Source organism: Balaenoptera acutorostrata, chromosome 9, assembly GCF_949987535.1.
Source record: "Balaenoptera acutorostrata chromosome 9, mBalAcu1.1, whole genome shotgun sequence".
Taxonomy (NCBI): Eukaryota; Metazoa; Chordata; class Mammalia; order Artiodactyla; family Balaenopteridae; genus Balaenoptera; species Balaenoptera acutorostrata.
In genome coordinates this window covers 973797-996971 of record NC_080072.1, presented here as the reverse complement: position 1 = coordinate 996971, position 23175 = coordinate 973797, and the positions used below count along the sequence as shown (strand labels likewise).

General features: G+C 63.1%; 2 protein-coding genes across 2 annotated transcripts in view; one reads left to right on the top strand and one right to left on the bottom strand.

Moving 5' to 3' along the window:
* The window catches only part of TOLLIP (toll interacting protein), a 148037-nt gene that overhangs the window by 82365 nt on the left and 42497 nt on the right, over window positions 1–23175 (top strand). The window lies entirely within an intron of this gene.
* Window positions 1–23175, bottom strand: part of MUC5AC (mucin 5AC, oligomeric mucus/gel-forming) — a 30579-nt gene that overhangs the window by 4024 nt on the left and 3380 nt on the right. Inside the window, exons 5-41 of the mRNA XM_057553912.1 lie at window positions 22879–22993; window positions 22421–22511; window positions 21533–21642; window positions 21197–21410; window positions 20974–21099; window positions 20633–20750; window positions 20202–20340; window positions 19860–19970; window positions 19307–19376; window positions 19090–19227; window positions 18845–19009; window positions 18361–18455; window positions 17513–17639; window positions 17082–17337; window positions 16960–17012; window positions 16597–16697; window positions 16258–16409; window positions 15972–16110; window positions 15771–15884; window positions 15443–15622; window positions 14422–14661; window positions 14036–14192; window positions 13534–13662; window positions 13123–13285; window positions 12606–12649; window positions 12332–12520; window positions 10055–11677; window positions 5977–9127; window positions 4073–4728; window positions 3579–3787; window positions 2887–3061; window positions 2261–2511; window positions 1970–2153; window positions 1332–1539; window positions 687–865; window positions 246–333; window positions 33–136 (exon numbers count right to left, since the gene is read on the bottom strand). Of these exons, the coding sequence (XP_057409895.1) occupies window positions 33–136; window positions 246–333; window positions 687–865; window positions 1332–1539; window positions 1970–2153; window positions 2261–2511; window positions 2887–3061; window positions 3579–3787; window positions 4073–4728; window positions 5977–9127; window positions 10055–11677; window positions 12332–12520; window positions 12606–12649; window positions 13123–13285; window positions 13534–13662; window positions 14036–14192; window positions 14422–14661; window positions 15443–15622; window positions 15771–15884; window positions 15972–16110; window positions 16258–16409; window positions 16597–16697; window positions 16960–17012; window positions 17082–17337; window positions 17513–17639; window positions 18361–18455; window positions 18845–19009; window positions 19090–19227; window positions 19307–19376; window positions 19860–19970; window positions 20202–20340; window positions 20633–20750; window positions 20974–21099; window positions 21197–21410; window positions 21533–21642; window positions 22421–22511; window positions 22879–22993 (10364 nt within the window). The remainder of the gene's footprint in view (window positions 1–32; window positions 137–245; window positions 334–686; window positions 866–1331; window positions 1540–1969; window positions 2154–2260; window positions 2512–2886; window positions 3062–3578; window positions 3788–4072; window positions 4729–5976; window positions 9128–10054; window positions 11678–12331; window positions 12521–12605; window positions 12650–13122; window positions 13286–13533; window positions 13663–14035; window positions 14193–14421; window positions 14662–15442; window positions 15623–15770; window positions 15885–15971; window positions 16111–16257; window positions 16410–16596; window positions 16698–16959; window positions 17013–17081; window positions 17338–17512; window positions 17640–18360; window positions 18456–18844; window positions 19010–19089; window positions 19228–19306; window positions 19377–19859; window positions 19971–20201; window positions 20341–20632; window positions 20751–20973; window positions 21100–21196; window positions 21411–21532; window positions 21643–22420; window positions 22512–22878; window positions 22994–23175) is intronic.

Sequence of the window (23175 nt, the reverse complement as noted above, 5' to 3'; positions counted from 1 at the left end):
TGGAGGCCCCAAGCCCAGCCCCAGGGACGTACTGCTGCAGTTGGCTGGCACACAGACCTCCGTGCCCGAGCTGAACAGCATCATGTCCTCCGGGCAGAAGCAGCCTTCCGTGATGGGAATGGCTTCCGGGAGGGCCCTGTGGGGAGCGGAGGGGGAGCGGGGCCGTGACCTCCAGGGTGGGGAGAGGCGGCCTGGGGACACGGGGCGGGGTGGGGGTGTCCCAGAGGGAGAGGGCAGGTGCTTACAGGGTGTTGGCACTGTCGTTCATGTAACAGTAGGAAGGATTGGACGGGCCGCAGGGCCGGTACACCTTGTCAGCAGGGCAGGTGAAAGCTGTGCGAAGGGTGAGGCCACACCTGAGGCCGGAGGGCACGAGCAGCGAGCCCTGGCCTGGGCCCCGCTGGCTGGAGCTCTTGGCCCAGGCACCTGCTGTGTGCCCTGCACCGCCCAGCCTGTCCGAGCCCTGGACCCCTGCACCCTGGGCCCCGGTGCTCTGACCTGGATGCCCCCCTTGTCCCTCCAGAAAACAAATGCACTCCATCCTGGGTTCAGCCCTCCTCCTCCCGGAAGCCCACCCTGACCACCCAAGCCCACCCATGGATTGCCCAGTGTGTCTGTCCCCTCGAACACGCTGATCGTCACCGCCCAGCGGGACGGGGCACTCTGGGGCGGGGGTGGGCACTCACAGCACGTGTGGTTGGTCAGGCCCCGCCAGTCGATGCACACACTGAGCGAAGCACACAGGGCGGCGTACAGCTCCAGGCTGGAGCACACCACGTCCCCCCTGGGCATGTGGCACTGGTCGAAGGTGCAGCCTTGGTAGTATGGCCACGGGGGGATCACCGAGTGACACGGCTTGAAGACCCTGCAGCACAGAGACACACGGGTCATGGGGCAGCTCCCTGGTGGGGTTGCCAGGCTGTAGGCTTTCCCTAACGAAGGGGCCCGAGGGAGAGGCGTCACCGGGCCGACCTGTGCGCCGAGGGACCCCAGCCTCTGGGGCCATCTGTGTGCGGCGGGGAGGGTGTCTGGCTGCAGCACAGCTTTTCTTTCTGCGAATTCTCCGCTGGGCTCCCCCCGTGCCCTGCACACCCGGCTGCTGCCACTGGCTGAGGACTTATGCCCGAAGCCACCATGAGCTGCCTCAGAGCCTCAGAGGCCGACCCGCCATGAGCCCCGCTGGGCTCTGCGCCTGGCGTTCCAGCAGCTGTGACCCACTCTCTCTCGGAGCCCCCTGCAGGCCCGCCCACTTCTTCCCATCTCCCAGGCAGCGTGGGATTAGCAGGGCTACTCGACACCCCCCACACTCCAGCCCTGCCAGGGACTCTCACTCGCTCAGAATTAGCAGGCAGATTGGCAAAGGTGGGCACGAGGTGGGCGATTTCTTGGGCTCAGCTGTGGTGGGCATCAGGGGAGGCCTGTGGCAGGATGGCTGGCCGGGGTATGTCACATTCCAGTGGCCGGACATGTCGGAGCAAGAGGATACCACCGCCCCCCCGGGCAGGCGGCACTCATCCTTCTGGTCGTTGGTACAGGTGCCTGGGGCGTGGAAGCAGCGGTCAGTCAGCCGGGGAAAGCGGAGGCACCCTCACCCTCCCTTGGGGCGCTGGGGGCCGGGCCCCAGCGTCTCCGCGCAGCACTCGATGGGTTGCTGTGGGACCTGTCCCCTGACCTCCCTGTGCTTTCTTTTGCCTCCAAGAAGCCAGACCCTGGGGCAGTTCCCAAAGAGGCCTCAGGTATGGGCCACAGGGCCAGGCCCCTGGGCCGTGTGGCCGCACATTCTTGGTGCAGCTGGAAAGCAGAATCACCTGAAGGCTCGGCGCGCTACACGGGCGGCCTCACCCCCAGCCAAGAATGCAGTTCCTGGAGGGACACACGCGAGGCCGACCCTTCTCACACCAGACACTCCCAGCCGGAGAAAGGGCCCAGAGTCCGGAGGGCCAGAGCGGGGCTGGGGCCGGGCGCTCACCGCACTGCCCTTCCGTGTTGTTGCTGAACTTGCTGAAAGGCACCTCCACGGAGAAGATGAGGCCGCTGAACATGACCTGGACACCGAGGGCGGGGATGGCCACGTACATCTTGATGCCAATTTGGGAGACGACGATGCCGTCTTTCTGGAAGCCGGGTCTGACCACCTCACCGTTGAAGATGATCTAGACGGTGACCCAGCGAGGGAAAGAGAACCGGGTGGCGGTCAGCCAGTGCCTGGCGCCCCCAGCCCGCCCGGCACAAACGGGGGCTGCCCGGCGGGCGTCCCCACCTCATTGGTCATCACCCCTCGGACGGGCTTGCGGGTCAGCACGACGCGGTCCTGCTGGTACTCGACGATGATGGACTGTGGGCAGGACAGCCTATCCTCAGCATCACAGAAGTAGTTGTCGATCAGCACCCGGAAGTGTCCGAACACGGGCACGATCTGCTGCACCAGCACGTACGTGCAGTTATCCAGAAACGTGTAGTATACGCCATCAAAAGTGATGTAGTGGGGGTCGCCCCAGCCGCTACACACGCCTGCGGGTGGAGGAGCCGCCTTACGGGCCGCGCTACGGGCCTCCTCCCGCCGCCCCGGGGCTCCCCCAGGGGCAAGTGTGTCCCGCACCAAGGGGAGCAGGCGACTGCCCTGTTGTCGGGACCCACACGCCAACAGCCCACAGAACTCTGTCCAGTAGGTGCCCGAAGCGGCCAAGAGGTGGGACCAGACTCCGGACGCCTCCTCGCGCCTGCGTGGCCCGGCTGCTCTGGGCTCGGGCAGGGTTCCGCCGGGCACCTGGGGAGGGGGCTGGGCGCCACCACCGCTGCCCTGATCTTAGGAAGTCCTTCCTGGGTCCCGCCGATTCCGTCCCGCCTTCTCTGCCGTGGCCACCACCCCCGGCCCCGCCCACTCACACTGGCACGCGTAGTGTGGGCAGCAGTCCTCCCCGTTGGCCACCGTCACAGCGGGGTAGCCGTTGGCGCAGGTGAGCTCCTGCACCTTTGGACACTGGCGCGACCTCACGGTGATGGCCCCGTTGCCCTCACAAGTGGCCTCAGAGCAGTTGGGCATGGCCCAGGTTTCGCCTTTCTGCGGAAGCAAAGACTGCTGCAGGGCCTTGCCCTGACCCGGCGCCCACCCCTCGGGGCTCAGAGCTCGCCTGGGTCTCCAGGGAGAGAAGAGCCACCGGGATTGGGACCAACACTCACACCAGGCCTCTCCTCCCCCAGCCCCCGCCGAGCGCCCTGCCGACTAGGAGGGGTTCCAGGTGTTGAAGGTTGCCCCCTTCCCCCTCTGCCCGTTTCCACCCTGTTCCCCACCCACTGTTTCCACTCCTTGGCTGTTTGACCCTGTCCAGAGCATCAGTCACCTGCTCTAGCCCCCTTTATAGGCAACAGAGTCTCAACCTTGGGCCCCACGCTCCTGGCACCCCCTTCCAGAAGTTCTGGAGGACCAGAAATGGCCACTTGCCATGGTCAGCCTACATCAGCCAAGGAGTCACCAACCTTCATGCACACTTGATGCCACAGCCTACTTTGAATAATGCTGAGGGTCCCTGCCCTGGCCCCCCCTGAGCCCCCGAGAAGGGCAGGAAAGGTGAGGGTACCATTCTTGGGGGAACTGCATTTGGGCATCCTTGCTGAGTAACGGGCACAGAGGCAGAAGGGGAGGACGCTGGCGTGGAGGTGGCTGGGGCGGGAGGTGGCGTGCTGGTGGGACAGGTGTGGTCGGTCCGCCTGACCACGTGGCAGTCCAGGCTGCAAACGGCATAATAGCAGTGCCCGGAGAGGTCCGTCTGTTGGTAAATGATGGATCCTGCAAGAAAAGGAACAGGAGGGCACTAGCAGAGCCAAGAAGCGATCGCCGGGAGCGACTCTAACCAGGCCGGTGGTCCACCTGGGTGCCGGTCTGGCAGGTGGCCTTCCTGCCCAGATGTAGATGGCATGTCCTCAGAGACGGCTTACTGCCTTCCGATACACAAGACCTAGCCCTTTCGCAAAGACAAGACACCCCTCCCTCTCCTTACCACCGGAGTTTTGTGAACAGGACAACAGTGCCCAGGGTCAGCACACACCACACACTCAGGTAGAGTACACATACCTGCGGAGTAGAACCCTTGGGCCACACTGCAGTAGCACGTGGAGGTGGAGGGCGCTGCGGAGCTGGGGGAGGTCAGCAGGGAAACCATGAGGGTGGTGGACTCGGGAGAGAGTGAGGACTGGGGACTTGAAGTCACAAAGGGAGTCACAGAGTTGACAGGGCAGCCTTTCTGGGGCTCACAGCACAGCACGCGCACCTCGTAGTTGAGGCACATCCTGAACTTGCCCTTCTGGTCCCGGTTCCGACACACCAAGCCCACTTCCGGGCTGCACTGCACCACCTGCCCCAGCGTCTGGATGCTGACATCTGGGTGGTTCTCGGCTCGGCACTCCAGGGCGCTGAAGTATTCGGGTCGGAGGCAGATCTTCTCTCCTCTTCTGAGGATGTTGCTGTAGGTTTCAAAGTCTCCTCCGTGGGGCCCAGGAGATGGGAAGTCCGCATCGAACCACTTGGTCCATGTGCACTGTGGCTGGCAGGAGGTGGTCCCGGGTTGGGAGGGGGTAGTTTCAGGTATAGGGACAAAAGTTGTGCTGGATGAAGGAGCTGAGGTTAGGCTAGTTGTCTCCACAGTGGAGGTGCTGGTTGTAGGAGCTGATGTTGTGCTGGTTGTCTCCACAGTGGTGGTGCTGGTTGTAGGAGCTGTGGTTGGGCTGGTTGTCTCCACAGTGATGGTGCTGGTTCTAGGAGCTGTGGATGGGCCAGTTGTCTCCACAGTGGTGGTGCTGGTTGTCTCCACAGTGGTGGTGCTAATTTTAGGACCTGTGATTGGGCTGGTTGTCTCCACAGTGGTGGTGCTAATTGTAGGAACTGGGGTTGGGCTGGTTGTCTCCTGAGTGGTGGTGCTGGTTGTAGGAGCTGTGGTTGGGCTGGTTATCTCCACAGTGGTGGTACTGGTTGTAGGAGCTGTGGTTGGGCTGGTTGTCTCCACAGTGGTGGTGCTGGTTCTAGGAGCTGTGGATGGGCCAGTTGTCTCCACAGTGGTGGTGCTGGTTGTCTCCACAGTGGTGGTGCTAATTTTAGGACCTGTGATTGGGCTGGTTGTCTCCACAGTGGTGGTGCTAATTGTAGGAACTGGGGTTGGGCTGGTTGTCTCCAGAGTGGTGGTGCTAATTGTAGGACCTGTGGTTGGGCTGGTTATCTCCACAGTGGTGGTACTGGTTGTAGGAGCTGTGGTTGGGCTGGTTGTCTCCAGAGTGGTGGTGCTAATTGTAGGAGCTGTGGTTGGGCTGGTTGTCTCCACAGTAGTGGTGCTGGTTCTAGGAGCTGAGGTTGAGCTGGCTGTCTCAACAGTGGTGGTGCTGGTTGGAGGAGCTGTGGTTGGGCCAGTTGTCTCCACAGTGGTGGTGCTGGTTGTAGGAGCTGAGGTTGTGCTGGTTGTCTCCACAGAGGTTGTGCTGGTTATAGGCACTGCGGTTGAGCTGGTTGTCTGCACAGTGGTTGCACTGGATGTGGCCTCATGGGAGGTGGTCCTTGTGTGGCTGGTGACACTCACACTTGAGGTGCTGGGAACTGTGACATGTGTGACAGGGCAGCCTTTCTGGGGCTCACAGCACAGCACGCGCACCTCGTAGTTGAGGCACATCCTGAACTTGCCCTTCTGGTCCCGGTTCCGACACACCAAGCCCACTTCCGGGCTGCACTGCACCACCTGCCCCAGCGTCTGGATGCTGACATCTGGGTGGTTCTCGGCTCGGCACTCCAGGGCGCTGATGTATTCGGGTCGGTGGCAGATCTTCTCTCCTCTTCTGAGGATGTTGCTGTAGGTTTCAAAGTCTCCTCCGTGGGGCCCAGGAGATGGGAAGTCCGCATCGAACCACTTGGTCCACGTGCACTGTGGCTGGCAGGTGGTGGTCCCGGGTTGGGAGGGGGTAGTTTCAGGTATAGGGACAAAAGTTGTGCTGGATGAAGGAGCTGAGGTTAGGCTAGTTGTCTCCACAGTGGAGGTGCTGGTTGTAGGAGCTGATGTTGTGCTGGTTGTCTCCACAGTGGTGGTGCTGGTTGTAGGAGCTGTGGTTGGGCTGGTTGTCTCCACAGTGATGGTGCTGGTTCTAGGAGCTGTGGATGGGCCAGTTGTCTCCACAGTGGTGGTGCTGGTTGTCTCCACAGTGGTGGTGCTAATTTTAGGACCTGTGATTGGGCTGGTTGTCTCCACAGTGGTGGTGCTAATTGTAGGAACTGGGGTTGGGCTGGTTGTCTCCTGAGTGGTGGTGCTGGTTGTAGGAGCTGTGGTTGGGCTGGTTATCTCCACAGTGGTGGTACTGGTTGTAGGAGCTGTGGTTGGGCTGGTTGTCTCCACAGTGGTGGTGCTGGTTCTAGGAGCTGTGGATGGGCCAGTTGTCTCCACAGTGGTGGTGCTGGTTGTCTCCACAGTGGTGGTGCTAATTTTAGGACCTGTGATTGGGCTGGTTGTCTCCACAGTGGTGGTGCTAATTGTAGGAACTGGGGTTGGGCTGGTTGTCTCCTGAGTGGTGGTGCTGGTTGTAGGAGCTGTGGTTGGGCTGGTTATCTCCACAGTGGTGGTACTGGTTGTAGGAGCTGTGGTTGGGCTGGTTGTCTCCACAGTGGTGGTGCTGGTTCTAGGAGCTGTGGTTGGGCTGGTTGTCTCCACAGTGGTGGTGCTGGTTCTAGGAGCTGTGGTTGGGCTGGTTGTCTCCAGAGTGGTGGTGCTAATTGTAGGACCTGTGGTTGGGCTGCTTGTCTCCTGAATGGTGGTGCTGGCTGTAAGAGCTGTGGTTGGGCTGGTTGTCTCCAGAGTGGTGGTGCTAATTGTAGGAGCTGTGGTTGGGCTGGTTGTCTCCACAGTAGTGGTGCTGGTTCTAGGAGCTGAGGTTGAGCTGGCTGTCTCAACAGTGGTGGTGCTGGTTGGAGGAGCTGTGGTTGGGCCAGTTGTCTCCACAGTGGTGGTGCTGGTTGTAGGAGCTGAGGTTGTGCTGGTTGTCTCCACAGAGGTTGTGCTGGTTATAGGCACTGCGGTTGGGCTGGTTGTCTGCACAGTGGTTGCACTGGATGTGGCCTCATGGGAGGTGGTCCTTGTGTGGCTGGTGACACTCACACTTGAGGTGCTGGGAACTGTGACATGTGTGACAGGGCAGCCTTTCTGGGGCTCACAGCACAGCACGCGCACCTCGTAGTTGAGGCACATCCTGAACTTGCCCTTCTGGTCCCGGTTCCGACACACCAAGCCCACTTCCGGGCTGCACTGCACCACCTGCCCCAGCGTCTGGATGCTGACATCTGGGTGGTTCTCGGCTCGGCACTCCAGGGCGCTGATGTATTCGGGTCGGTGGCAGATCTTCTCTCCTCTTCTGAGGATGTTGCTGTAGGTTTCAAAGTCTCCTCCGTGGGGCCCAGGAGATGGGAAGTCCGCATCGAACCACTTGGTCCACGTGCACTGTGGCTGGCAGGTGGTGGTCCCGGGTTGGGAGGGGGTAGTTTCAGGTATAGGGACAAAAGTTGTGCTGGATGAAGGAGCTGAGGTTAGGCTAGTTGTCTCCACAGTGGAGGTGCTGGTTGTAGGAGCTGATGTTGTGCTGGTTGTCTCCACAGTGGTGGTGCTGGTTGTAGGAGCTGTGGTTGGGCTGGTTGTCTCCACAGTGATGGTGCTGGTTCTAGGAGCTGTGGATGGGCCAGTTGTCTCCACAGTGGTGGTGCTAATTTTAGGACCTGTGATTGGGCTGGTTGTCTCCACAGTGGTGGTGCTAATTGTAGGAACTGGGGTTGGGCTGGTTGTCTCCTGAGTGGTGGTGCTGGTTGTAGGAGCTGTGGTTGGGCTGGTTATCTCCACAGTGGTGGTACTGGTTGTAGGAGCTGTGGTTGGGCTGGTTGTCTCCACAGTGGTGGTGCTGGTTCTAGGAGCTGTGGTTGGGCCGGTTGTCTCCACAGTTGTGGTGCTAATTGTAGGACCTGTGGTTGCGCTAGTTGTCTCCACAGTGGTGGTGCTAATTGTAGGAGCTGTGGTTGGGCTGGTTGTCTCCACAGTGGTGGTGCTGGTTCTAGGAGCTGTGGTTGAGCTGGTTGTCTCCAGAGTGGTGGTGCTAATTGTAGGACCTGTGGTTGGGCTGCTTGTCTCCTGAATGGTGGTGCTGGCTGTAGGAGCTGTGGTTGGGCTGGTTGTCTCCAGAGTGGTGGTGCTAATTGTAGGAGCTGTGGTTGGGCTGGTTGTCTCCACAGTAGTGGTGCTGGTTCTAGGAGCTGAGGTTGAGCTGGCTGTCTCAACAGTGGTGGTGCTGGTTGGAGGAGCTGTGGTTGGGCCAGTTGTCTCCACAGTGGTGGTGCTGGTTGTAGGAGCTGAGGTTGTGCTGGTTGTCTCCACAGAGGTTGTGCTGGTTATAGGCACTGCGGTTGGGCTGGTTGTCTGCACAGTGGTTGCACTGGATGTGGCCTCATGGGAGGTGGTCCTTGTGTGGCTGGTGACACTCACACTTGAGGTGCTGGGAACTGTGACATGTGTGACAGGGCAGCCTTTCTGGGGCTCACAGCACAGCACGCGCACCTCGTAGTTGAGGCACATCCTGAACTTGCCCTTCTGGTCCCGGTTCCGACACACCAAGCCCACTTCCGGGCTGCACTGCACCACCTGCCCCAGCGTCTGGATGCTGACATCTGGGTGGTTCTCAGCTCGGCACTCCAGGGCGCTGATGTATTCGGGTCGGAGGCAGATCTTCTCTCCTCTTCTGAGGATGTTGCTGTAGGTTTCAAAGTCTCCTCCGTGGGGCCCAGGAGATGGGACGTCCGCATCGAACCACTTGGTCCACGTGCACTGTGGCTGGCAGGAGGTGGTCCCGGGTTGGGAGGGGGTAGTTTCAGGTATAGGGACAAAAGTTGTGCTGGATGAAGGAGCTGAGGTTAGGCTAGTTGTCTCCACAGTGGAGGTGCTGGTTGTAGGAGCTGATGTTGTGCTGGTTGTCTCCACAGTGGTGGTGCTGGTTGTAGGAGCTGTGGTTGGGCTGGTTGTCTCCACAGTGATGGTGCTGGTTCTAGGAGCTGTGGATGGGCCAGTTGTCTCCACAGTGGTGGTGCTGGTTGTCTCCACAGTGGTGGTGCTAATTTTAGGACCTGTGATTGGGCTGGTTGTCTCCACAGTGGTGGTGCTAATTGTAGGAACTGGGGTTGGGCTGGTTGTCTCCTGAGTGGTGGTGCTGGTTGTAGGAGCTGTGGTTGGGCTGGTTATCTCCACAGTGGTGGTACTGGTTGTAGGAGCTGTGGTTGGGCTGGTTGTCTCCACAGTGGTGGTGCTGGTTCTAGGAGCTGTGGATGGGCCAGTTGTCTCCACAGTGGTGGTGCTGGTTGTCTCCACAGTGGTGGTGCTAATTTTAGGACCTGTGATTGGGCTGGTTGTCTCCACAGTGGTGGTGCTAATTGTAGGAACTGGGGTTGGGCTGGTTGTCTCCTGAGTGGTGGTGCTGGTTGTAGGAGCTGTGGTTGGGCTGGTTATCTCCACAGTGGTGGTACTGGTTGTAGGAGCTGTGGTTGGGCTGGTTGTCTCCACAGTGGTGGTGCTGGTTCTAGGAGCTGTGGTTGGGCTGGTTGTCTCCACAGTGGTGGTGCTGGTTCTAGGAGCTGTGGTTGGGCTGGTTGTCTCCAGAGTGGTGGTGCTAATTGTAGGAGCTGTGGTTGGGCTGGTTGTCTCCACAGTGGTGGTGCTGGTTCTAGGAGCTGTGGTTGAGCTGGTTGTCTCCAGAGTGGTGGTGCTAATTGTAGGAGCTGTGGTTGGGCTGGTTGTCTCCACAGTAGTGGTGCTGGTTCTAGGAGCTGAGGTTGAGCTGGCTGTCTCAACAGTGGTGGTGCTGGTTGGAGGAGCTGTGGTTGGGCCAGTTGTCTCCACAGTGGTGGTGCTGGTTGTAGGAGCTGAGGTTGTGCTGGTTGTCTCCACAGAGGTTGTGCTGGTTATAGGCACTGCGGTTGGGCTGGTTGTCTGCACAGTGGTTGCACTGGATGTGGCCTCATGGGAGGTGGTCCTTGTGTGGCTGGTGACACTCACACTTGAGGTGCTGGGAACTGTGACATGTGTGACAGGGCAGCCTTTCTGGGGCTCACAGCACAGCACGCGCACCTCGTAGTTGAGGCACATCCTGAACTTGCCCTTCTGGTCCCGGTTCCGACACACCAAGCCCACTTCCGGGCTGCACTGCACCACCTGCCCCAGCGTCTGGATGCTGACATCTGGGTGGTTCTCGGCTCGGCACTCCAGGGCGCTGAAGTATTCGGGTCGGAGGCAGATCTTCTCTCCTCTTCTGAGGATGTTGCTGTAGGTTTCAAAGTCTCCTCCGTGGGGCCCAGGAGATGGGAAGTCCGCATCGAACCACTTGGTCCATGTGCACTGTGGCTGGCAGGAGGTGGTCCCCGGAGAGGTCCGCTCATTTGTTCTGGTTGTGACCCTCGTTCTTGGGGGCACGTGTGCCGAGCTGGCAGTGCTGTGTTGTGTGGAAGACGAGAAGGTTGCAGTGGCCCGGGCAGTGCTGGTTTCGCCTGTGGTCGTCTGTGTGGGCCCAGGTGTGGTAGGGGGTGTGGTCTTTGTTCTGCAAACGTCCACCACCTCACAGCACAGGATCCGGATTTGGTAGTTGTAGCAGATGGGGGGCAGCTGGTCTTTGTTCCAGCAAATCAGCCCCACGTTTTTGTCACAGATCAGGTTCTGCCCCAGTGCCTGCAGTGGGGTGTTGGGAAAGACCTCTGCCCGGCATTCCACGTTCTTGGGCTTTGCACAGAATTTATAACCTTTGGATCTCAGATTCTGAAAACTGTCAAAATCTCCACTGTTCCTCCCTGCCCCTGGGTAGCTGCCATCAATCCACATGGTCCAGGTGCATGATTCTTGTAAACAGGTGACCTGGGTTGGCTCAGATGACGTTCCCTTCGAGGGCCCTGGGGTTGTGGTTGACACAGAGGTTGTGGTTGTAACTGTTGTTGAAACTGGCGCTCGGCTGGGAGTCGAGAGGGTTGTTTTCCCAGTTGTTGAGGTACCTGGGGCAGGTGTAGAGGTACCTGGGCCAGGTGTTTTGCTAGTCGTAGAGGCAGTGGTTGGGCCAGGTGTGGTGACAGGGGCTGAGGAACCTGTGCTCCCTGTCGGCACAGATGTAACCCTGCTGGTTCCAGGCGTGGGCCCAGTTTCAGTCGTGCTGAAGGTTACAGGAGGGGTGGTCTCTGTACTGCTAGTGGGGCAGGCCCGGGGGGAGCAGCACAGGATCCTGATCTGGTAGTTGTCACAGCGCCCAGAGGCCTGGTCCCTGTTGTAGCAGGTCAGCCCCACCCTCGGGCTGCACTCCACGTGCTGCCCCAGGACTTCCAGCGGCACCTCGGGGGCACCCTCGGCTCGGCACTCCACCGCCCTCGGCGCTCGGCAAACCCGGTACCCATAGGCACGGAGGTTCTCCAGCGTGTCGAAGTCGCCGCTGTCTATGCTCCGTCCCGGACGGCTGACATCCAGCCACGGCGACCACTGGCACTCCTCCCCACAGTGCGGCCGGGACGAGGGCGGGGAGGAGGCTGCGGGAGGAGTTGGTCCAGGGGATGTGCCCGGGGTGGTGGCCGGGGCCGAGCTCGGAGTGTGTGCTGTGCTTTCGGAGGGGCTGGGGTGTGTGGTGGGTGGAAGCGTGGAGCTCATGACTGAAGGCAGGAGAGAAAGGGCAAGAGTCAGGGGCCAGGGCTCCCCACGCTCCTTGAGGACACCCCCCCGCCCCCTCTGTCAGTGTCAGCCGACTGTCTGTCTCCGCCCACGACGGGAACTTGGGAGAGAGGGCAGCTGCCAAGCGTCTGGGATACGCCCAAACCGGGCAGGGGTAAAGCTCACCGCAGCTGAGTCAAGGGGTGAATTAAGCTTGTGTAAGGGAAGCCTGCTCCCCGGACTCTAAAGCCAGAGTTTCAGGGGCTCTTCACCCTTGGGGGAAGCTCTAATAAGGCCCTAAGGCGCCCTCAGGAGAGGTGAGGATGCGGAGGTGCCTGGCCCTGGGGCAACGCGAGGCGATCGGAGAGCAGTGGATCCAGGCGGGGACTCCCCAGCCGGGCTTCCCGTGGTCCTCTTCCCAGGAACCAGCCTGGGATACCTTTGCTCACAGCCCCTGCCCCGTGCTGGGCGCCTCAGCCCTGAGAGCATGACTGGGGACATGGGACCTGCCAGCCTCAAGGTGGCTGGCCCTTCCTGGCTGCGGGCCAGCGGGCACAGGGACATGCCCTCTGTCCCGTCCTGGCTCCTTCCTGCTTCTTGGGGCCAGGGGTGGGGGGACGGCCCCACCCGGTCGGCACCCCGCGTGTCTGCCTTACCGAATGGGGTTGTAGAGAAGATGAAGGTGGTTTGGGGGGTGCGGGGGGTAGGGCTGCAGGCTTCGACCCTCCTCTCGATGGTGCCGTTAGCCCCGCAGCGGGCGGAGATGCAGCCCCCCGTGCCGTCCGTCGTGTGGTAGATGACTTCCCCGGGACGGAAGCGCTTCCCGTCGTAGGTGCAGACACAGGCTGTGGGGAGGACAGGCGGTTAGGGGGCCGGGGCGCAGGCGGGGACCCGAGACCCCGGGCACAAGGAGGGCTGCCCACCACTCACCCTCAGAGTCGTAGGTGCAATGCACGCCGCTCTCGGTGCAAACGCTGGCGACAGAAGGGAGATGAGTCTGGGGGTGGAGACTCACCCAGGGGCAGGCAGGCAGGGGAAGCCCCACTGGGGTCCCTGGGGGCCATGCCTCAGCCCCAGAAGTCACACCCTCTCAGGGAGCCCTTCCTATCAATGACCGGAGAAGGCAGTTCGAGCATAGCCACTGAGCCTCCTGGACCTTCTGAAGGCCACTCCCTCTCCAGGGTGTCTTCCCAGAGGTCCTTGGGCCGTGTCACGGCTCAGTTTCCCCTCTGGCCTCTTCCTTCACCCCCAGACCCCCCACCCTCATCCTGCATAAAGGAAGCTCCCTGTTGGACCCCACAGGAAACCCAGGCTGGGGGACCCTCTGGCCCTGAAGGAGGGAGGCTCTGCTGGGGGGTGGCCGGGTGGGGCCTTTCCCCAGTGGCGGAGGGCTGGGCGAATCCCCCACGTGCTCCAGGGTCTTCTCGGCTCCCGCCAAGCGTCTCACCAGTAGTGGCAGTTCTTTTCCAAGGGCACCGTGGAGCCCGGCCGGTAGGACTTGCCCTGGACACGGCAGGGCGTTGGTGGGGTCGGGGTTGGGCATGAAGCTACACATCGCATCTGGTCCTCATCGAAGATGGGGGCCTCTGATGGGCACTTGGGGTAGCAGCCTGTGGACCAGAGAGGCCTGAGTCCCAGCCACACCAACTGCCCACTGCCTCACCCCCGCCTTGACTCAGTCCCCAGCCCTGGACCCCATCACGCCGTGGGGAGCTTGAGGCTATGGCCGCAAAGGCACCACGAGGGGTCAGGAGGAGCCCAGCCTGGCCAAGGGTCCCAGGATCCCCAGGACAAACCTCAGCCCCAACCACCAGCTCCCCAGCACGGCCCCGCCCAGACCAGCAGGGCAGCAGCGCACCTTCCAGGCCGCGGACGTCGTGCAGGTACTGGCCGCGGGGGTTCCGGCAGGTCCTCAAGAAGGGGGCCCCGCAGGGCTGGTAGTGCCACTCGCACTGGCCCTGGGGGTTGTAGTAGTCGCAGAAGAGGGCTGCGGACAACGGGGGCGGGCTCAGGGTCGGGCGCTCGGCCCAGGGGGCCCTGGGTGGAGTGCCACCCTTGCAAGGACAGCCCCGGGGGGACAGTCCCTTGCAAGGACAGCCCCGGGGGGACAGTCCCTCCTCTGTGCCTCCCGGACGCGGCCTCAGAGGACATGGGCCTAGGATGCCCAGGGACAAGAGGGGGCAGTGGGGAGGGTGGCGGGCTGGTTGTCAGGGGCGCCCACCCACGGCAGCCAGTCTCCACGGAGGGGGGGTGCTCTGCTGATTCCCTTCAAGCCCTTCCTCCCCTCGCACATTCAATACCACTCTTGTCACTCCCTGTGTCTCCGCCCCACCCTGACGGACACATCCGTGGGCACTCACGGCAGATGTCCGGGGTCCGCCAGGACACGCACACGCCCGCTTCGTGGCAGGCCTGGGCGTAGGCGGCCACGGCCGTGCAGAAACACTCGCAGTCACCCCCCGAGTCGCAGGCGCACGCGTCGCTCACGCAGGCCTCGTAGTACCTGGCCGACTCCACCTACGGGAGAGAGAGGCTTCAGACACCGGGGGACCCGCCATCCCTGTGGGCTCCGGGGAATCAATGCAGCTTGGTGTCGGCCTGGGCCGGTTTCCCCTGGAGCTCGTTGTCCCACGAGGCCGGCCAGACGGGTCCTCATGGCCACAGCTGGCCCTAGAGGGTGGCAAAGAGCCACTGCTCCCATTTCTGTCCCTTCTTCCCCAGGCGCCTGGAGGAACACCCCGCGTACGTGGGCGTGGCAGGCGCTGAAGGTGGCGCTGTTGACGATGCTGCACTGCTTCTGGGCCCAGGACTTGCGGTACGGGTTGGCGGCGCAGGGGTCCTTGGGGGCCTGGGCGTCCGGGCAGGACGGCGAGAATTTCCAGCTGTTGCCGAACTCCAGCGCGTCGCCCACCACGGACTGGCTCCGCGTGGTGAAGTCGTTGAGGGCATTGTCGTCAAAGTTCCCGCACAGGCCGCAGACCCTCCCCTGCGGACGGACAGACGCAGAGATGGGCACAGGCTCAGGGCAAGCGCAGGAGGGCCCCTGCGACCTCACTCGCTCCCCCCCACCCCGGGGCCCTCAGGAAGAGCCCCACTGGGCTCTGAAGTCTCCAGGAGGGGAGGGCACAGGAGAAGCAGCCTAGTGGCTATGGAGTGTCCCCCAAAGGCAGGCTCAGGTCCTGACCCGGGACCCATGAGTGTGGCCCAAAGTGGAAGTAGGGTCTCTGCGGATGCAATCAAGTTAGGATGAGGGCATCCTGGACTGGGGGGTGGGTGGCTGATCCAGTGGCCGGTGTCCTTACAGGACGAGGGACACACACAGAGTGAAGACAGTAAAGGGACGTTGTAGGCAGAGGTTGGGGTGATAGGGCGCCTGGGGCCACAGAAGTTGGAGGAGGCGGGAAGGACCCTCCCCTCGAGCCTCTGGAGGGAATGCGGCCCTGGGGCGTCTGGCTGGACTTAGTGTCCAGACTGTGGGAGAAGGGCCACCATTTCTTCCAGCAGCTGCAGGACCCGGACACGGCCGTGGGTCTCCTCCTGTTACCTCCTCTCTGTCTCTCTGCCTCCCTGTTTCTCTCTGTCTGTCTCTCTGTCTCTCTATATCTCTCTGTGTCTCTCTGTTTTTCTATCTCTCTCTGTGTCTCTCACGCTGTCTCTGTGTCTCTCAATCTCTCTCTGTCTCTCTGTCCCTCCCCCACCCGCACCCCCGTCTCTGGCCGGCCCTTGGTCTGGGGTGAGGGCGGCGTCCTTCCTGGGCAGGGCCTCACCTTGAACTCGGGGCTGAGTCTGAGGAAGATGCTGGTCCCCTTGTCCCACAGCAACACCAGGCTGACATCCGTGTCTACCACCAGGTAGATGCCCATCTGGCGGATGGAGAAGGGTGGCAGCTGCCCCTGTTCCTTCTCGATCACCTCCACGTTCCCGTCACTCAGCTTCAGCTCGTAGCTCTGCGTGGGGCAGGGCCAGTGAGTGTCTGGGTGAGGACCCCGGCTACCTGTCGAATGGGTCCATGGCCCTGCGGCCCCTGTCCCGGCTCGGCCATGGGAGCGCGGCCTTCCTGGGGGCTCCCCGCCAAGCCCCCCGTCCACTGCTCACCCCCAGGAAGATCTTGATGGCCTTGGAGCAGGTGGTCCCGGTGGTGCCGCAGGGGACGTTCTCGGTGATGACACGGAAGCCGTCCTGGGCGCTGCCGTTCCCCCCGCAGTGGTCCTGGGGAGGCCGGGGTGGGACTGAGCGTGCGCCCCGGGGCAGCACAGCCGGCCTGCGGGGCGGCGGGAGAGCTCGGCAGCCGCATACCTGAAGCAGCGTGTACTCGCAGTCTCCGCTGAAGCTGTAGCGCTGCCCGTCGAAGGTGAGGTAGTGGCCGTCGCCGTACACCGCGCAGGTGGCCGGGCAGGGCTGGTCTGTGCACTGCCACATCCTGCTCTTACAGGTGCTGGGGCAGGGGCGGCAGGCATCAGGCCCAAGCCTCCCTCCTAGCGGGCCAGCTGCCTGCCTGGGTGGGGGCAGGACTTGCCGGCTGGGCTGTACCTCCCGCTGCAGGGAACCCTCCCCCAGATGGGGTCCGAGCCCCTCCCCGTACCAGGTGTTGCAGCCCACCCGGATGATCTGGCCCGGCTGGTAGCTGGCCTCGTTGTGCACACAAGGGCAGTCGGACACAGGGATGCAGCCGCCGTCGCCATTGGCCACCAGCCCGTGGGGACACACACAGCCCGGCACACACTGGGAGCTGTACTGTGGAGGCGGGGGGAGCAGACACAGCTTAGTGGACCCCCAGGGCCTGCAGCGGGGCCACAGGGATAGAGGACCAGCAACCTGCGGGCAAGGGTCCCCGGGGGCCAGCGAGTGGGCTTCTCCACAGGTGCCCATGAGCGCCGAGCAGCTGTGGGCTTGTTGGAGGGGGGTCGCTGGGGACACTCACACAGTCCATGTCCAAGGTGTGGCAGCTCTTCTGACAGCCGGCCCCAGCGGCCCCAGGTGTGGTATTGCGGCAGTCGAAGTAGACCATGGGTGGGGTACAGACTGGGGAGGGAGGGGCCATTCAGGGGACCCTGACGCCACCTGCCAGGCTGGCTTGAGGGACGTGTTTCCCGACGGCAGAGTTTGGCCGCCCCGGGGTGAGCGTGTGAGTGCGTGGGCAGGGTGCCCACACTGCTGAGCCCAGAGACGCTGATTGACACCCACCAGCCTCGCTGACTTGTGGGCATTTAGTCCCGTACTTAGGTAACTTTATGCAGAGATAACCGAGGGCCCCCTCCCTCCCCCTCCCCCACTCCGGGCTCACCTGGAGCTGGGGCGTGACCTCCGATGCAGGTCAGTGTGCCCTGGGTGCAGGTGCTGCAAGGAGAGAGTGGTCAGAGAGCCCCCCAGCCTCGCCCACCCCACCCACTCAGCAGGGGCTCTTACCAGATGACCCCCTGCTCGTGCGTCGACTCCCCGTCGGGGACCACGGAGCCCCCACGGTAGCAGGGGCAGCTGGTGGCCGGCACACACTTGCCCATATCATCCAGGAAGGTGCCGTCAGGGCAGGTGCAGCCGTCCACAGGAACGAAGCTGACGCTGCAGGTGACGTCCGCGTCACTCCGGGCCCGGCAGGTGGGCTGACAGGTGCTGATGTTGTAGAGGTAGGTCAGCGACTTGGGGCAGGTGGTCATGGGCTTTGCTGCAGGATGCCAGGAGGGGGCAACACTCAGGACAGGGCCGGCCCCCCTGGCTTCCCTGTTCCTGCCAGGCCCTTCGTCCTTGATGGGGTCCCGGGATACTGGCCTGGGCGCTCCTTGGCCTCTGAGCCTGGTTGGGGGACGGGGGCCATGGGCCATCCACCCTGGGACACTCACTGCACACGCCGTCCCGCCAGCCGCCGAGCAGCACGCCCCGGGCGGCGCAGGCCCGCACGTAGGAGGACAGGGCCGCGCACATGCAGTCCTCACTCTTCTCGCAGCTGCACGTGTCGAACATGCAGTTCTGGGGGGGGCATCGGGACGTCAGGGACACCAGGCCACACACGGTGAGCTTCCCCCGCACTGCTGCCGGAGCCCCTGCCTCACCAGGACCCCTCCCCGAGCCTCACGGGGGTCCCACTAACGTGCACAGAGCATCTTGCAGTCACACCCCTGGGCTGGGGGGCGGGGGTGCTGGAAGGACCACAGCCCCTCATCTCTGTGACCCAGCAGTCCAGCCCTGTGTAGTCAGCCTTAGACACCAGTTTCTCATCTGCACCCCGGGGCCAGCGGGCTACTCACTCCCTGGGTGTAGCCCCTGTGCCTAGCGTGGAGCAGGAGGACAGGACGGGCTCAGAACCGCAGTAGGTGGGTGGGTGAGTGAGTGAGTGAGTGATGGATGAATGAGTGGATGAATGAGTGAGTGAGTGATTGGTGAATGAGTGGATGAATGAATGAATGAGTGAGTGAATGAATGAGTGAGTGATGAATGAATGAGTGAGTGAATGAATGAGTGAGTGGATGAATGAGTGAGTGAATGAATGAGTGAGTGGATGAATGAATGAGTGAGTGGATGAATGAGTGAGTGGATGAATGAATGAGTGAGTGAGTGAATGAGTGAGTGAATGGGGGTGGGAGAAACTGGAGGTTGAGAGACCGGCTGGGCCCAGACGCTGCTGCCACGGCCCTTGGGACCCTGAGGGTGGCCGATTGGTCCTAGGGTAGAGGCAGGTGGGTGACATTACCGAGTAGTAGGCGCTGGGGTTCACAGCAGCGTGACACCGGGTGAAGGGGCCGTGGGGGTCTGTCAGCCGCGAGCACCAGCGCTGAGCGTACTTCTCTGTGGACAGAGGAGGGGGGCGGTCAGCGAGGCTGGACAGTCATGTCAGGCGGGAGCTACATGGAGGTGAGCAGCTTTCCTTTTAGCCGGAATTCCTGATGCTCCGTATAAAGGAGTGCCAGGTGTGAGCAGACCTCGGCTACTTCCCGAGCGCCCCCCAGCCTGGTCCCCCCAGGAGAGGAGGCAAGGAGTGTGGGCCTCCACTCCCCCCAGCACCCTGATCCTCTCCTCCCGGGGCTCACCCGGCCAGAACAACGCATGTTGACTCTGCCTGTTTACCTACCACCTGACTCCCCCTTCAGGCCGGGCCCCCAAGGAGCCCATGCTCAGACCTCTGGCCCAGGGGCCCCGGAACCAGGCTGGCCCGCGAGGCCGCTGGACACACATACCGTTCTCCACGCTGAGGGAGCAGGGGTCCTCGAAGCCGTTCTTGACGTTGGGGCAGGCGGCCTGGGTCTTCCAGGTGTTGGCGAAGGCGGCGGCCGTGCCCTCCACCACGCCGCTGATGGTCCGGAAGTCGTCGGCCTGGTTCTGGTTGAAGTTCCCGCACAGGCCTGGGGGCGGGGGTGGCGTGAGGCCCCTGTGTGCTGGGCTGTGGAGGGTGGGCTCGGGTGCTGGGTGGGGACCCTCTTACCGCAGGTCTGCCCCCGGAGCTGGGGCCCCAGCCTCACGAACACCTGCATGACGGGCACCAGCTGGACATCCAGCTGCAGGCCCAGCTGGGTCTGGGCGATGATGAAGAAAGTGGAGGGTCTGAAGAGCGTGACGTTGGCTGCAGACACAGGGGACCAGGTCTCAGTGGGCGCAAGGGGCGGGGCTGTCAGGGGGTGGGGCAGGGCAGGCGCCCTCACCTGCCGAGAGGGGCAGCTGGGTGTAGATCTGGTTCACAAACACCTCCCCGCTGGCCTTTACCACGAAGACCTGGAGAAGCACATGACAGGGCTCATGATGGCCTCCCCAGGGCAGAGGAGGGCTGTTGACCTGGCCCCCCATCCCCCAGGCTCAGCCTGCTCTGCTAAGCTTTCCGCGAGGACCGGACCTTTTTTTGGCGACATGAAAACCAAAGAGATTTACTAAAGTAAAAAAGTCAACTTCAGCAGAGAAGCTTCCTGGCCTCATGGGGGAGGTGTGGAGGCCCCATGCCAGTCCCTGAGCTGTTCCCTTTGGGGACGGTCACTCAAAAGAGCCACAAGAGGTGGAAGCAGGGAGTCAGTGGGAGGGTCCTCGGGCCGTGCCTGGGCCACCTGCTGCCCATGTGGGATCAAGGGCTCGGGCAGAGGTCACTTGCCGTGAAGGACACCCCCAACCCCAGGGTCTGCGCTCACCATGTGCCCCTCCCCCCCAGCCCCAGGGTCTGTACTCACCATGTGCCCCTCCCCCCACAGCCCCAGGGTCTGCACTCACCATGTGCCCCCCGCCCAGGATCAGCGTCAGGCTCTTCAGGCAGGTCTCGCTGTCGGTCAGCCCACACCTGCGCAGCTCGGCCAGCACGGTGAAGGCGCTGCTGTCACAGGGCTGGAAACACAGGTCCTCACCCAAAGCTCAGCGGCCCCCAGCCCGCTTCACCCTCCCCTCCCCACCACCTGTCTGCCCGCCCAGAGCTGGGGTGGTTTCCTGGAGGACTCGGCATTGGGGATCCCGAGGTGGCCCCAGATGCAGCACCTACGTGCAGCCCAGGCTGGGGAAGGACATGTGGGCCCACGACCTGAAAGCCGCTCTGTCCGGGGGGACCCTGGGGCCACGTACCTTGGCCAGCACGTAGCTGCAGTCCCCATGTACCGTGTACTGCCGCTCGTCGAACGTGGAGAAGTGGGCACCGCCCAGCACTGAGCAGGTGCCCGGGCACTGCACCTCCTGGCATCTCCACCGGCCTCCAGAGCAGGTGCTGAGAGCAGGGAGCGACCACGTGGGTGCCGGCCCCCGGGAGCAGCCCGCCCCCCCAAGATGGCAGGTAGACTTGCCCAGGCCTGCCTGCATCACCTCATAGACTGAAGCCCATCAGCGCCTGCCCAGAGAGCCACTGGCCTCTGCCTGGGGACCTGCGTGGGAGGGGACGAGCAACCCCGGGGCCACAGCCCCCAGAGGGGCCGGCCCGGGCGCATCCAGGGGGACCAGAGGGCAGGGGCCGTCCCTGGGCATCTCCAGGGGGAGGGGAGGGCAGGGGCCCAGGGTCCTACCAGTTGGTGCAGTCTGTGGAGTAGCCGGTCCCTGGAGTGTAGGTGGCCCCGTTGTACACACAGGAGCACTGGGGCACCGGGATGCAGCCAGCATGGCCGATGTCATCCAGCACCGTCCCTGCAGAGGCAGGCGGGACACGTGGCAGGTGCCGGAGTGCGTCTACCATGTGAGTGTGTGGAGGGGACAGGCCCTCTGCCCACAGTGGCCCTGCCCTAGAGGGTTCCTCAGACCCAGGGGCCCAGGGACGCCTCGGGCCACGTCAGAGGGGCCTTCCTTCCTGAGCACCCACAGTGCCTCTGGGTGATTCTGGGGGGCCAGAGGGGGAGGGGCTCCATCTCACCCTCGGGGCAGAAGCAGCCGGCGACGCAGTGGTCCTCACAGAGCGGGGAGCGCTCGGGGTTGGAGCAGGTGTCCGCGCAGGGCGACCCGCACTCGCGGTACTGCATGTTGAGGGGGCATGTCTGGGCTGCGGGGAGGGGGATGGGGCCCACGTCACGCCCTGCCCCTGCCTCCGGCCCGAGAAGGGACCGCATGGCAGGGCCGGGGCCACGCAGGGCACTCACGGCAGAGCTGGGGGCGCCGCCAGTCCAGGGGCAGCCCCCCGGCGTGGGAGCACTGGCGTGAGTACTCGGCAAGCGTGTGGCAGAGGCAGCTGCTGGGGTTGGCCTGGTCACAGCGGCAGAGGTCCTGCCGGCAGGCCTCCAGGTAGCTGCTGCTGTCCACCAGGGCGGCACAGTCCGAGAAGAGCTCGCTGCTCAACATCTCCTCGCAGATGCCCTGGGGCAAAGCCGGGGCACTCAGTCCAGGCTCTGGAACATCCCCTGGCTCACGGCCCCCTCCTCGACTTGTCCCGGGGCTGTGGGAGCAGGACGCCACCCCCCGTTCACTCTGGGACTTACAAAACCGGTCAAGCAGTTCGTGGGGGGCTCAGGGGCGGGGTCCTGACACCGCTCCGTGGGGCCGTCCATCTTCTGCAGATTCCCAAACTCGGTGGGGGTCAGCTTGATGTCTGCCAGAAGCACGACACCGGGCTCTTCTCAGGCTCCCAGCGCCCCTCGCTCGGGGCGACCGGGCTATGCCTGCCTTCCCCTGCCACACTGCCAGTTTAAGTGGCGGCTACACAGGACTTTCGGGGAGTCTGGAGATGAAATGAGGAACTCCCCGGCATTCGGGGCTGCAGGGCAGCGGGCTGAGGTCCGCTAACTGACGCTCCGCTGGCCCAGGGCTGGAGACTGACCCTGGGCCCCTGCCGGCCACTGCTGGGCACTCGGCAGGCTTCCCCTGAGGGAGTCCCTTACGGATGGGCTCTGCGTAGGGCTTCATGGGCCTGACAGTGGGGACCCTGGGATCGGGGCTGCAGCGGGTGTGGGTCACATAAAAGGCCACTGCTTGGCAAAGTCTCAAGGACCAAGAAGCAGAGACAGGGTCTGGATGGAGGCCGATCTTCAATTTCAGAGGAGGGTGTGTGACGGGTACTGAGAACAGGAGGGCTCAGTGGGGGCTGCCCCGCTGAGAGCGTGTGCTGGGTGGGATGGGGTGGGGGTGAGTGCACGTGAGCGCACGCTGTGCGTCTGTGTGTGCCGGGGCGTGCCAGAGTCTGTGCACATGTGTGTGGTGTGGGTGCGTGTGCATGCTGGACCTCGAGTGTGTGGGTCTGCGTGCACGTGTGGGTGCGTGCACGCATGTTAAGACTGAGACCTCTGACTTGGGACCCTGGAAGGCAGGCTTCCAGGGAGCACAGAGATGGAGCAGGCAGCAGGGAGGGGGGCTCGCGCCCCGGGGCTTACTGTGGGAGAAGAACTCGTTGAAGATGGGGACGCCATTGAAGTCTCCGCAGAGCCCGCAGGTCTGGTTGGCGTACTTGGCGTCCAGCTCCAGCTGCAATGAGAGGACGCATCAGGCTCCAGCCATGCCAGGGACACCCCCGGACCAGAAGGACAGACGAGGTTCCCAAGGCTGCAGCAGCTGGGCCTCCGCACAGAGGACCCTCCCCACTTGCTCCACGCAGTTGGGACCCGGAGCAGGGGGTCTGTCCTGGAGGAAACGACCCCCACACGCAGGGTCTCCATCAGGGGTGTGGACCCTGGGGCCCCGTTAGCATCTGGGCCCCCATCCTCACTGCCGTGGGGCCGGGGCTGTCTGGCTTTCCCACCCTCCTTCGCCCAGAGCACCTTCTTCCCTCCCTGGGGAGGCTGCCCGGCCGGAGGCATGTGCCTGGTCCCCCGAGCCCGGCCCCCCGCCTCACCAGAAGGCTGTCATCCTGGTTCCACATGAAGACCAGGCCCAGCTTGGCCGCCACCTTCACGGAGCTGCTGCTCTGCTCAATGAAGACTCCGGAGTGGCTGAAGGGCAGCTGAGCTCTGCGGAGAGAGGGCCCGGCTGAGGCGCCACAGGGCAACATAGGCCTGGGCCTCAGGCAGGGAGGGTCCCTTCGGTCACACGTGTGACAAGGTCAACACGCCCACAAGAGCCTGGAGCTCTGGCATCAGAAGAACTAGGAAGGGGCCGCTTCGGGGGCAGAGTGAGAGCCTGAGCCCCTGGG